Source organism: Hevea brasiliensis, chromosome 3 (genome assembly GCF_030052815.1).
Source record: "Hevea brasiliensis isolate MT/VB/25A 57/8 chromosome 3, ASM3005281v1, whole genome shotgun sequence".
In the NCBI taxonomy this organism is placed as follows: Eukaryota; Viridiplantae; Streptophyta; class Magnoliopsida; order Malpighiales; family Euphorbiaceae; genus Hevea; species Hevea brasiliensis.
In genome coordinates, this window is record NC_079495.1 from 99,836,296 (window position 1) to 99,850,122 (window position 13,827).

Below are 13,827 nucleotides of genomic sequence, written 5' to 3' on the forward strand. Positions count from 1 at the left end.
TGCAAGTTGAGTACTTACGAACAAACAGCAAACTTTTTTAAAAAAAGAAAAATAATGTGTATAATAATTTTTTTACTTGAAGCATCATCGTATGTGCATGTTTCGGTCAACTCCTGACCATGCATATCTTGGACCAAGGCTCAATCACTAAACCTACCCACCAAGCAAAAGGATGGGCAATCATCGACTCATTTACAAAAGCCTTTTCTCCATACGCTTTCACCATATAGTTATGGACTGCAGATGTGCACTCTTCCATCTTATCCATATGAGATGAAAACCTTGTTTCTACAGCCAAAGAAGCTTTCACTAATTTTCTTTTCTTTTTATTTTCTGAATGCATCTCAAAGACTCAAACACAGGTTCTTGGGGTTTCAGGACCAAACCGACATCCTCCATTATCTCTTCTGAGTCATACCTTGGGATGGATACATCGTCCCCCACCTGCTCAGAAGAAGGATTTAGATTCAAGCTCAATAATCCCGTTGGCCCCGCCATCTTTGCCTTTCCTCCAATATCTCTCTCGATGCCTTCAAGGTATGAGCTAATTAAGTTAGCATCCAAGTGATCCACATTTGCACACATAACAAATATCAAAAGAGTTAGTGCACAATACCATCATCAAAAGACAATTGAAAATTTTAAAGATAACATAAATATTGATGTGTTCAACATTCATTTATTTTATGTTGGTATCAATTTGTTTCTATTTTTCATTTTTTGATTTTTTTTCTCAGCATTGCCCATATTTTTCTTAGTAGATCTGACTATATGTTGGTTTAGAACTAAGTGTACAATTAACGGTTAAATTCAAGTCCAAAATCATTGATCGGTTCACGGTTTTAAGTTGGTTTAAAATTGGAACACTAAGAATTGGGCGCGATTCCTCCTTTTCCAACTCTTGAATAGGATTGGTTCAGAACTAGCAGTCTGATTTAGTTTGGCTCACTTTTTTATTAAAAAAAGGAGAAAGTTAAAAAAAAAATTTTTAATCATTGAATTGTCAAAATCAAAATTGACTAATCAAAATCATCCTCAAAACTGAAACTGAAACCAAATCAAAATGATCAAAATCAAAACCTTCTTGAACCGATTTCATGTGGTTTAATTCAAGGCCTAGGAGGCCACGGTCCGATTCGAGCCGGAAATAGCCCGTGGTCAGGCTACTTCCCAGTTCTCGGAGGGTTAATGCCGAGCTTCTGAAAAAAAAAAAGAATGCCGAGCTTCGCCAATAATTTGGGCTTTGGAAGCCCACTATTTCCTAATCGGTCAACTATTGGGCTCGTTCAAGATCTGGCGAAGTGTAATGGACGCCCCAGAGAGCGTTGTGGTGAAGTCCTTGGGCCACCATGGTCATTAGCGGAAAACACGGTGCATGGAATATTTATAAACAATCCTATTGGTCAAAACCTATGGAACTAAAACAAACCGCCACGTGTACCTGACCGCCTTAGACCCGAAGCATCTGGAATTTCCCCTCCTCCGCGAAATAATTAATGCGCGCCCTTCAAGTAAGTCTTCTTCCTTCGCTTGTCTTGCTTCTGCATGCCCATTGAAAAAAAAAACACTCGATTTTAGCAAATCTTACGTTGGCTGTTCAACACAAGCTCGCTTAGTGGGATACAAGATACTTTCACTTTCGCCTTTCAGATCTCGAAGATGAATATGCGCTTCACATTGTCATTAGCTGTCGTTTTATCTTTGGTTCTGTTAGTGGGAGAGGCGAAAACTATTGATCCTTACAAGGTGAGTTCAATTGATCATATTCTTACGGCTTGATGATGTTGAAACAAATTTGCTTCGAATTGAACTGGATTCTGCTTTCTCATTGTTTTACCATTATCCTTTTGATGTGTTTTTGGTTCAATTTCCGCCCAATTTTTTTTTTTCCTGCGCCTTCAATTAACAATTTGCTCTAATACGATAAAAGGACGCGTGAAGGAAATTTTGAAATTTATGTTTTCTGAGTAGAATTCTTGGTTTTGGGAGCACCATTGAAACTGACTGAATCTTACCTCAGCGGCTCTTTTTATTTAATTTAATTTTTAGTCGTTATTGGAGCAGAAAGAGAGAGAGAGAGAGAGAGAGAGAGAGAGAGAGAGAGAGAGGGGTTCTGTTAGATTTAATTTTGTGAAAAAGAAAAATCTTGCAAAAGAATTTGCGATAACTAAGTTGGTCTAGTTCTTTTTATTGGACAAATTTCGAATTAAGTAAACTAGGTAATTGTTATTATACATTTAATTAATCTTGTTGCATAAATTGTAACTATTGATATGAATATGTAAAAGTTATGGCTTTTAGTTATTTAGGGAGAAAGTAAAATTCCCTATCTAGATGCAGCAGAACGTAATTGAGACTTCGTGATAAGAATCCTACTAACCTTTTAAATAAAATAGCTATTGCCCTGGAGATTGAATAAATTGCGTGTAGTGGTTGCTTCCACGAGATTTCAAGGATTTACCGTTTCAGACTGCGCCAAGCATTGATCCTTCTATGGAAATATTAAATAATATACTCAACTCAGCTAATTCTTTGTCCAAAAAATTTGGAGTTTATGTATTCTCTTTTTTAACTCTAAATTTTAAATCCTCGAAAATGTTTAATACTTATGGGGTCATGTTGTACTACTCTCTTCCAGGTCAGATTGGGTCTGCCTCTTCTTTTCTTTCTAACTGGAGCCTCCGTATGTCTATGCTTCATATGACCAAACTACCTCAATCTCTCTTCTCTCAACTTATCCTTAATTGGCACCACTCCTATATTTTCTCTAACACTCTCATTGCGGGCTTTATCTAGTTTAGTATGGCCATTCATTCACCTTAACATTCTTATCTTCGCAACTTTTATCTGAGACGCATACGACTCCTTTAGTGCCCAACACTCATTGCCATATACCATGGCCGGTCGCATGGTTGTACGGTAAAATTTTTCTTTTAACTTATTGAGAATCTTGTGATCACATAAAACTTCCGTGGTACGTCTCCACTTCAATCATCCGGCTTTAATCCTATGACTAACATCCTCTTCACATCCCCCATCTACTTGAAGTACCGAACCAGGATATTTAAAGTGATTACTTTGAGACAGTACCACTCCATCCAAACTAACTCCTTTCCTATCTATCACCAGTTCAGCCTTCACTGAACTTGCAATGCATGTATTCTGTCTTCGTTTTACTTAACTTAAATATTAAATAATATAATAACAATAAAAATAAAAAGAACAACCAAATTCTGAAATGATACTTTTTTTTTCTTTTAAATTATTCCAACAATCCAATGTAGCTTGTTATTACAAAATTATAGTCCATTTCAAACATTATTTTTATGCCTGTGATTTTGAATTTTGTTCAAATTTTTATGGATTATTTGTTCATGCCAGGTTCTTGGGGTTGAGCGGAATGCAAGTCAACATGAAATACTGAAAGCTTTCCACAAGTACATTCTTTCTTCACTTTCTGTTCTTATTTCAAAAACTTTGACATTGTTCTATTGAACTCTAGATTTAGTTTGTTTGTACTCTTGATGCATTTATTGACTATTAAGAATGCATTAGAAGTCGGAGCAATTATATTTGATTGTTTACTTTCTGTGTGTAGCTTGGAGAATATTGATATTGCTTTTGACTCTAAATTTTGGGGGGTCTTGACACGTGTTTGGAAGGCAAACTTCAGGCATGTGCCTTTCTTTCGGTGTATTAAGCATTGTTAGTGATTTATGAGGTTCCGTGGTGGATATGATGGCGCAATACAATGTAGTACTGATGAGTGCTGAAGAAGGAACTGGTGTTTGTGTCAATGATACAGAGAAATAGACATTTTTCTTTCACTGAGTAGTTATAAAGAAGATATGCCGAAGATCTTGATAATGTGGTTTTATATGTAACATGTTTGAATTTTTTTTTTTTTTTTTTTTGTATCTTGCTTTTCTTGTTTATCAATGTGTACCTGATGTGCAGTATGTCCACTTTACAAGCACATTTGTTCGAGATATTAGACAAACAAAAAATTAGAATTTCATAAAATGTTGGTATGAAAAGTTAAAAGGTTTAGACTTTAGACTCCAAAGAGCCTGTCTTAACGGTTTAATCGCTTTAGGGGCTGGGGGGTAAAAGAGAGAGGGAAAGGAGAGAGAGAGAAGGCGGGCTAATTGGTTTATGATTGAATGTCAGAATTTCTTATCATTTGGTAGATCCAAGTACATGGCCTATGTAGAAAGAGATGATTCTCCTTAATTTCAATTAATCTGTACATTGGTGTATATATACACAATTAATTCTTATAATTGTGTTCTACTAATTAGGAAGAAATCCTAAATAAGAAATCCTAAATAGGAATACAGAATACAGAACATACAGAGAAATAATATAGTGAATATACAGAGAAATAATATAGTGATTGACTTTCCATAACACTCCCCCTCAAGTTGGAGCATAGATGTTAATCATGTTCAACTTGTTACAAATGTAGTCAATCCTAGTTCCATTCAGAGTTTTTGTGAAAATATCTCCTAACTGCTCTCTAGTTTTGATGTGTCCTGTTGAGATGATCTATTGTTGAATCTTTTCACGAACAAAGTGACAATCAATCTCAATATATTTGGTCCGCTCATGAAACACCGGATTAGAAGCAATATAGAGAGCAGCTTGATTATCACACCACAATTTTGCAAGCAGGGAGGTCTTAAAATCTGTCTCATCTAGTAATTGAAGTATCCACATTACCTCACATACTGATTGTGCAATGGCTCTGTATTTCGATTCAGCACTAGATCGAGAAACTACACTCTGTTTCTTGCTTCTCCAAGACACCAAATTTCCTTCAATAAAAACGCAATATCCAGTAGTTGACCTTCTGTCAACCTTAGAGCTAGCCCAGTCGGCATCTGAAAAATATTCAACATTCAAATGCCTATGATTACCATATAACAAACCTCTTCCTGAAGCGCCCTTCAGATAACACAAGATTTGTCCCAAGGCTTCTTAATGAGCAACTGTTGGGGAAGACATAAACTGACTTACCACACTAACGGCATAAGCAATGTCAGGACGAGTGACTGTAAGGTAGTTCAATTTTCTTACCAATCTACTGTATCTCTCTGGATCTTCAAACAACTCACTATCCCCTGCTAACAGTTGTAAATTTGGAGTCATTGGTGCACTGCAAGGCTTAGTGCTTAATTTTCCTGTCTTTGTCAATAGATCGAGGACATATTTTCTTTAAGACAAGAAAATACCTTTCTTACTTCTCATAACTTCAATGTCCAAGAAATATTTTAACAATCCCAAGTCTTTGGTCTGAAATTGGGTTTGGAGGAAGGTTTTAAGAGATGAAATACCTGCAGAGTCACTCCCAGTGATGACAATGTCATCTACATAGACTACTAGGAGAATTACACCAGTCTCAGATTGCCTATAAAATATTAAGTGATCACACTTACACTTTTGCTCTTTTGCATACCAAATTTCTGTATTGCTTAACTGAATCTCCCAAACCAGGCCTTAGGACTTTGTTTCAAGCCATAAAGAGACTTTCGAAGCCTACAAACTTTACCCAACTCCCCCTGAACAATAAATTCAGGTGGTTGCTCTATATACACCTCTTCATGAAGATCACCATGAAGGAAAGCATTCTTGATATTGGTGCAGGGGCCAATCATATGTATCTGCTAAAGAGATAAACAAGCGAACATAAATAAGTTTAGCTACAGGAGAAAAAGTGTCAGAGTAATCAACCCCATATGTCTGAGTATATCCTTTTGCCACAAGTCGTGCTTTTAACCTAGCTATAGAACCATCAGAATTTACCTTTACTGTAAATACCCATTTGCAATCAATAGCTTTCTTACCAGTGGGCAAAGGCAACAGTTTCCATGTACCATTAACATCTAAAGCTTCCATTTCCTCTTTCATAGCAGCACACCAGCCAGGATGAGACAGTGCCTCACCAACAGTATTAGGGATAGGAATAGAGTCTAAAGAAGTAACAAAACACCGAGAACAAGAAGACAATTGATTGTAAGAAACAAAAGAAGAGATAGGGTAAGTGCATGAACGCTTATCTTTACGAAGAGCAATGGGTAAGTCTAGATCAGAATCATGATCAGTATGAGGTACAAGATCTCCCATCGAAATAGCTGGTGGAGGATCTGAGTCAGGAATCTCTAATATCCTGGAATAAACATGAACAACGGGAGGTCGAGTAGGTCTAGAGACAGAAAGAACAGGGTGTGGGAGAGGACTAGACATTGGTTGGACAGTAGATATTAAGAGATAATCCTCCTCCCCATGACTCTCATACATAGATGATTGAGGGAAGAATGGAGTGGATTCAAAAAATGTGACATCTGCAGAAACAAGATAACGATTAAGAGTAGGAGAGAAATAGCGGTACCCTTTTTGGAGCCGGAAGTACCCAAGGAAGACACATTTGAGAGACTTCGGATCCAATTTAGTAACCTGTGGACGAACATTACGCACAAAACAGGTACAACAAAAAATACGGGGTTCAACAGGGAATAAAGGTTTTGTAAGAAACAAAGTAATATAAGGAATATCCCCATTAAAGATAGAAGACGGCATACGATTGATCAAAAAACATGTCGTAGAAACTGCATCCGCCCAAAAGTGTTTAGGAACTTTCATATGAAAAAGAAGAGCACGAGTTACCTCAAAAAGATGCCGATTTTTTCTTTCGGCCATGCCATTTTGGGATGGGGTATCAATACAGGAAGACTGATAAAGAATGCCATTTTGTGTCATATAAGACTGAAATTGTGCTGAAAAATATTCTTTGGCATTGTCACTTCTTAATATATGCACAGAAATATTAAATTGAGTTTTGATTTCATTACAAAAGGCACAAAAGATAAAAAACACCTCAGAACGATTCTTCTTAAATATAACTATGTAACACGAGAGTAATCATCAACTAAAGTAACAAAATAACGAAATCTAGTTTTAGAAGTAATAGAATGAGAACCCCAAATATCAGAATGAACTAACTCAAAAGGGAATGAAGTACGTTTATTGACTCTAGACACAGAAGGCAAATGATGATGTTTTGCAAACTGACACGACTCACATTCTGGTACTGATAAAGACTGAAACTGAGAACACAGCTTTTTCATGGTAGACAAAGAATGATGGCCCAATTTACAATGAGCTTCAAGAGGTGTTAAGGTACTAGAGCAAATAAGTGACCGCGGTACATGATTTTCCAGAATGTAGAGACCACCTGACTCACATCCTCTACCAATAATCTGCTTCGTCGTAAGATCCTGAAATAAATACTGGTCAAGAAAAAAGAAAACAGAACAATTTAAGGTACGAGTAAGTTTACTAACAGAAGTAGATTAAAAGAGAATTTTGGTACACACAAAACAGATGGCAAAGAAATTGATGAAGTCGGGTTCGCAGTTCCAGAACCCATGACACAAGAAGTAGAACCATCGGCTAAAGTAACAGTAGAGGAAGTGAGATTACACTAAAAAATAGATAGAAGACTAGAATTACCTGTTATGTGATCTGTCGCACCAGAATCAATAACCCATTTGGATGAGGAAGACACAAGGCATGTAGTGGATTTACCTGACTCAGCGATTGCAGTGACAGGAAAACTGTGCAAAATCCTCTGCAGATTACCAAAACAATTTTCTCATAGGAAGATATTGTAGAATCCTCTGCTGTCATATTTGCCATCTGTGATTGCTGATTTTTCCTCTGAAGTTGCGGACAATTATATTTTGTATGGCCAGGCTTATGGCAATAATAACAAATGACTCCTTTTGAGTCCTGATTAGAACTACCCTCCCCATTACGCTGATTATCTCTGTTGCCTGTAATTCCTCCTCTACTTCCTCTTCTATTGTCTTGTTGTCCATTTAGATTTTGGCTAATAAGAGCACTACTGGTAGGCTGTGAAGAATGAGTACTCTATGTACGAAGGACCCGTGTGAACGTTTTATGCAAAGAGGAAATCTCAGAACTGGAGAGAATCTGAGATTTAGTAGTCTCATACTCTGAAGGAAGGCTTGCAAGAAAACTCATAACAACCAGTTGCTCCCGTTGGACCTGCTGAACTTTCACATCAGGACTAAAAGGCAACAATACATTAAGTTCCTCATATACCCGTTTAAAAGCCGTGAGAGACTTATCCTCTTTCTCATTACGGTAGAGTGCCTTACAAACATCATAAATACGGGAGATATTCCCTTTACTAGAATACAGAAAATTTAAGTAATTCATCAATTCATTAACAAATTCACAGTGATTAATTAAATTAATTACCTCACTGTGAATCGAGTTCCGAAGCTGTAAAAACAATCGAGCATCCTCCCTTAGCCAAGTTTGTCATGTATCATCAGTAGGTGGGTCTTTAGTAAGGTGATCATTCTTATCAATGCTACACAAATAGACCCTAACAGTCTTACTCCACTCCTGGTAATTCGAACCATTAAGTTTGTGTTCCGTGATCTTAGTCATCATCGGAATCACATCAGAAATAACATTCTTATTGTCTGCCATTTGTTGAGACAAATAAAACTAACCTAAACGCTAAACCAAAGTGCTTACAGCCGCAAAATAACCCAAAATCACAAATCAAGCAAATACCGAAATAGGATATGAGAGCCAAACCTTAGAAATCCTTTAATGGTGTACTGGATCAGGCAACAACACATAGTGGTGGAATGAGGGGGTTGAGGTAACGCCGGCGATACTGATCGGAGTCGAAACGGCCGGCGGACGCGCCTCTACGTGCCGGCGAGTGAAGAAACGGCGAGAACCTGAGTTGGGCACGTGAGCCTCACGTGCTTGGATTCCGGCAATCGGATCAGAGGGGACGGCCGGTCGGCGGCCAAGGTCTCTCCTGAGCTGGGTGGTGAGAACAAATAGTCACCCTAGATAGATGACCTAGGGTAACAGTGGGTTTCAGTCCAGAAACAGACGGGAAAGAAATTCCAGATTTAGATTCCTTAATGAACCTGCTTTGATACCATGTAGAAAGAGATGATTCTCCTTAATTTCAATTAATCTGTACATGGGTATATATATACAGTTGATTCCTATAATTTTGTTTTACTAATTAGGAAGAAATCCTAAATAAGAAATCCTAAATAGGAATACAGAATATAGAATATACAGAGAAATAATATAGTGAATATATAGAGAAATAATATAGTGATTGACTTTCCATACTATTTCGAGTTTACTCATAACTTTGGCAGCCACCACAGGCAGTGTGGTGTACAGCATGGAACAGCTTGGGATGGGCTGTCTTATAACACTAACTTCTGTTTTAGGTTTACAATGGGTCCTTTTAAAATGTTTCTTGTCATCCCAATATAAATAACATGCATGTCATTATGTTCATTGTATACATGATTTTGCACAAAAAGAGTCTCGTACAACCAATATTTGTTGCCAAGTCTAATTGCTCATTATGGGACAAATTATCATTTTGTAGGCTCTCTCTTCAATACCATCCTGACAACAATAAAAATAAGGGTGCTCAAGAGAAGTTTGCTGAGATTAATAATGGTAGGTTCTCTGTCATCTGCCAAACACATTTTCTTGCTGAAGTACTACTAATACCCATATGCAAATATGTGTGCTGGGTTTTTGGTTAAATAAAATTTTAGTTGCTTTTAGTGTTTGCTTGATTAGTTACATTGCTGAACTAAAATGCTATGCCATCTGAGGAACGTCTTCTGGGCTTAAGAAGATCAGATTGTCATTTCTTAAATCAAGAAGATCAACAACTGGATTCTTAGTTTTTCCTGTTCAGCATGGCTACTAATCATTTTCCTATTCCAGTTTGATTTTGACTAATTCTTTTTAAAAAAAAAAAAAAAAAATCAGCATATGAGATTCTATCAGATGAAGAGAAAAGGAAAAATTATGATCTATATGGAGATGAAAAGGGCAATCCTGGATTTGATGCTGGCCATCCTGGGGACCAGGCTGGATATACTTATTTTAAAGGTCGTGGCCAAGGGCAAAATGGGTTTGCATTCAGACCAGACGAATGGCAAAACATGGGGGGACAGGGAGGTTCCCAATCATTCTCATTTTCCTTTGGTGGTCCCAGTACTCGGAGTTCATTTGGTTTTGGCCTGAATGATATTTTCTCCAATCTTTTTGGGGGTGATATTGGTGGCAATCAGTTTGGTGGTTTCAGTGGTTCTTCCAGGTCTCAATCCAGTTTTCACTCTGGCTCTAGAAGCTCCCCTAAGAGCTTGAGGCCTTTAAATTCTAAAATTTTTAAGAAAGAAATTGCTGACCAAGGCATGACTTGGCTTTTGTTATCCTATACTCCCTCTTTAGGAGAGCAGTTATTATGAATCAATCATACAGGAGGTTGCTGATTCACTGCAAGGAGCTCTAAAGGTATTTGTGTACCTTATTGCTCTGTATCATGTAACTTTTTATTCTTCATTGACATGCTCACTATCTTTCTTTGCTTTTACAGGTAGGAAGCATTAATTGTGAAAGTGAAAAGTCCTTTTGCACTGAGCTTGGCATACATCCCCGCCAAGTGCCAAGGGTATTTGTCTACGCATACAAAGCAAGTGATAAGGGTTCTTTAGTGGAGTACAACGGTGATTTGGTTGCTAGGAATTTGAAGACTTTTTGCCAAGATCATTTGCCAAGGTTTTCAAGGCGGATTGATCTGAAACACCTTGAGAGTTCCTCTGGTAGCAGGGAAAATTGCCCAGAGTTTTGCTTCTCTCCACCAAAAAAGATACACCTGTGATCTGGTGTGTCCTTAGTGGTTTATATCATAATCGCTTCATTTTCAATGATGCAGAGGTAGGATATGGCCTGGTAGCCAGCTTAATTTATTTATGAATTTAATTTTTGCAATTGGACCTCTCCAGTTTACAAAGACTGGAGATGACTTAGTCTGCTTTATGGTAGTCTATAGTATACTTATGCATATACTAGATGTTTAGCTTAAACATGATAGTCTTGCGTTGTCAAGCTCAGTTGCAAAGAAATGTTGATTTTGTATGCTGAAATATATTCTGATATCAAACCAAATATTTCTACTTGGAAACTTAATAGATTGATTTGCAGGTGTATTTTAGGAGAAGTAAGTGACAGCTTTCTGTTTAAGGGAGAAAAAGATGCTTATTATAATTTATTTATCTTCGGAGAATAAGTGAATAACTATGACAATTGTTGATATAGGTTCATAGTGTGAGTGATCCAACGGTAAAGAAGTTGGGAGTTGATGCACTTCCAGCTGTAGTTGGTTGGTTATCAACTGGGGAAAAGCATGTCTTAAAAGCAGGGATCTCTGTGAAAGATTTGCAATCTGCAATTCAAGATCTTAGTGCCTTGCTTGATGTGTTTGATAAAAAGAATAAGAAGGCAGCATCAAGTCAGGCCAGAAAGCAGGATGATCTGGTGGAGAAACAGGTGCCATTGCTGACACGGTTGAATTTTGATACTCTGTGGGGAAATGAACCCTGTTTGCATCATAGGTGCTTTCAGAACTTCAAAAGCAAGGGACAAGCTAGAATCCATCTTATCTACAGTAAGTAGAACTTTCTACTGTTGAGTCTTTACACATGATTCATTGTTTTTATTGAACAAAAAAACAAGTTTTATAGCTTGTTTCTCTTTTATTTTATTCTCACTTTTTCCCCATTTTATAATGATAAACATGTTACCCTTATATTTGAGTTAATATGGTGAGAAACTTAAATATTTATCGACTGATAGGCACTTTGAAACTAATAAAAGTGAAATAGTAATTACTTTACCCAACCTGATGTGACAAATTCTCATCAAAATAAATCTTTGCTATCCTTAAACTTTTGAATTCTAGACAGCAGATTGGATAAGTTTATAAAAAATAAAAATAAAATAAAGGAAGACAAAACAAATAGTGTCAAATTTTTACGAATAGGTCCTTCGAATGATGAACAAATCTCTATGCATTTGCTCATATAAAATGGAGTCAATGATTATCTTTTCTTTTAACAATACCTTCTAAGGGATCGCTAGTATAAAATGCTGAACAAACAAAATTTGATTTTGGAAAAACACCATCATTATGGAAAAGAGGGATTATTTTGTGAAAGAATTTTTGGGCCTATAAAAATGGAATTTGAGCTTGTGGAAATTATTGAGTAATCAAGAGTCGGGGGGGACCCAGCCTGGTGGTTTACCATGTGGCGGATGTTAGCGATTCGAGTCATCATTCCCTTTGGTTTGCACAACAAAAAAATTACTCTGAGGGTTTACAAGAAGATCAAAAAATAAGAAACTGTATCAAGAAATTTTTTGTCTCCAGCTAACTTAAAGATAATAATTCAGATTACGGTATGATAATTGAATATCAGCAAGAATAGTAGTTAATATTTCACTATGCTTTGATTTATTTTTCATGGAAACTTGAGATGGCATAATGTAGAAATTAATGTAATTTTTTCTGAGAAGAACATGAAAAAAGAAATTTGTTTATGACTGATTTTCTTGTTTGCTGCATTATTTGTTTTCTTAGGTCTTAAAAAAATCATTTTCAAGGCAACGGAATCCAGCATCTGGCTCTAGGTATTCTATTTCCTATAGTCTCTTAGATGCAAAATGGCAGTTAGCATTCTTAAATGCATTTGAAAAATCTGGATTCAAGTCATCAGATGAGGTATTGTTGGCCTACAAACCTCGGAAGGGAAAGTTTGCAACATTTGCTGGTGAAATGACTGCAGAAGAAGTGGAGAGATTTGTTAGCTCTATTCTTAATGGAGATGTACAATTTAAGAAGACAAGACAGAAGCCAATGATCAAATGAGATAGTTAAAAGTAACAAATTACAATCAGGATTCTGATCTGAGGTACATAGCTTAGGGAGTGAAAATCATGATCACTTGATCACCTTTAAGGGTAAACACACACATTCAGCCCTTAGCCCCAGATGCCATTTGATAATCCTCTGGTATTATGATGACTGTAATCTGTTATCCTGCAAAGTAGTGCAGTTTATAATTGTAAGGCTGCATGGAAGATGGTGGTTGGGAAAATCCTCTCGGGGATTTGGTATTTTTGTTAGGACTTCAGCCTCACATGGATGGTAATCGTTCAATTTTTGGACTCGTTAATATATAATTTTATTATCTTACTCTCCAGTGGTGTTTCAACTTTGCCTAATTCGATCATGAATCCTGGTTGATTGTTGAGCGTAGGGAAGAAAAGGTTTGCAGCTTTCCAATTGCTTGTCAAAATTTTACATGCATGATGTATCTTTGTTCACATAAATGTAAAATTAATCTTAAAAAAGAAATTCTCATTATGTGTATTTTGCGGTGCGCCATTTCTTAGTGCAATATCTATTAAGTTTCAATTCAAACTATAGATTAGAGAAGTACATGCTATCCCTTCTTAATTGATGTCATGTTTAAATCTTCCCAATCTTTATGCTGAAAAATTTATTATATAATTTTGATTATAGTGAATTTTATATATATCTTATTATAATTAACAATCAGTGTATCATCGTGCATAAAATGGTTGCACAAATGAAACAAAACTGTTTTATTTTGGTGGGTTGGGGAATATGATGAGAAGTGTTGGGCTTGGAATAGTGGAGTCCGTACGAGGTCCAAGTGGGGATTTGGGTTCTAGGATATACATCTATTTACCAGGGCTCTTTAGCAAAACAGGCCAGAAGGCTAGGTTTGAATCACCTCTGAGGCGCATGGGTCCTTGAAACAGAGTTCAGGAAATGCAAGTGCAACTCTACCCCTCTTTATGGAAGAATCTTCGGAAAAAGGGAAGAATATTACTAAAGAACCTTTGAAAAAGACAAAATCAACAAAATAA

General features: G+C 36.7%; 1 protein-coding gene across 1 annotated transcript; it reads left to right on the forward strand.

The window, feature by feature from the left end:
* Window positions 1–1,527: 1,527 nt before the first annotated feature.
* Window positions 1,528–13,303, forward strand: LOC110662750 (dnaJ protein ERDJ3A). The gene is given in 10 exon segments (XM_058144161.1): window positions 1,528–1,746; window positions 3,382–3,437; window positions 9,464–9,537; window positions 9,859–10,321; window positions 10,323–10,386; window positions 10,469–10,700; window positions 10,703–10,809; window positions 11,191–11,450; window positions 11,452–11,539; window positions 12,512–13,303. Coding segments are annotated over 10 exon segments (1,719 nt in total). The 5' UTR covers window positions 1,528–1,659; the 3' UTR covers window positions 12,800–13,303.
* Window positions 13,304–13,827: the final 524 nt, after the last annotated feature.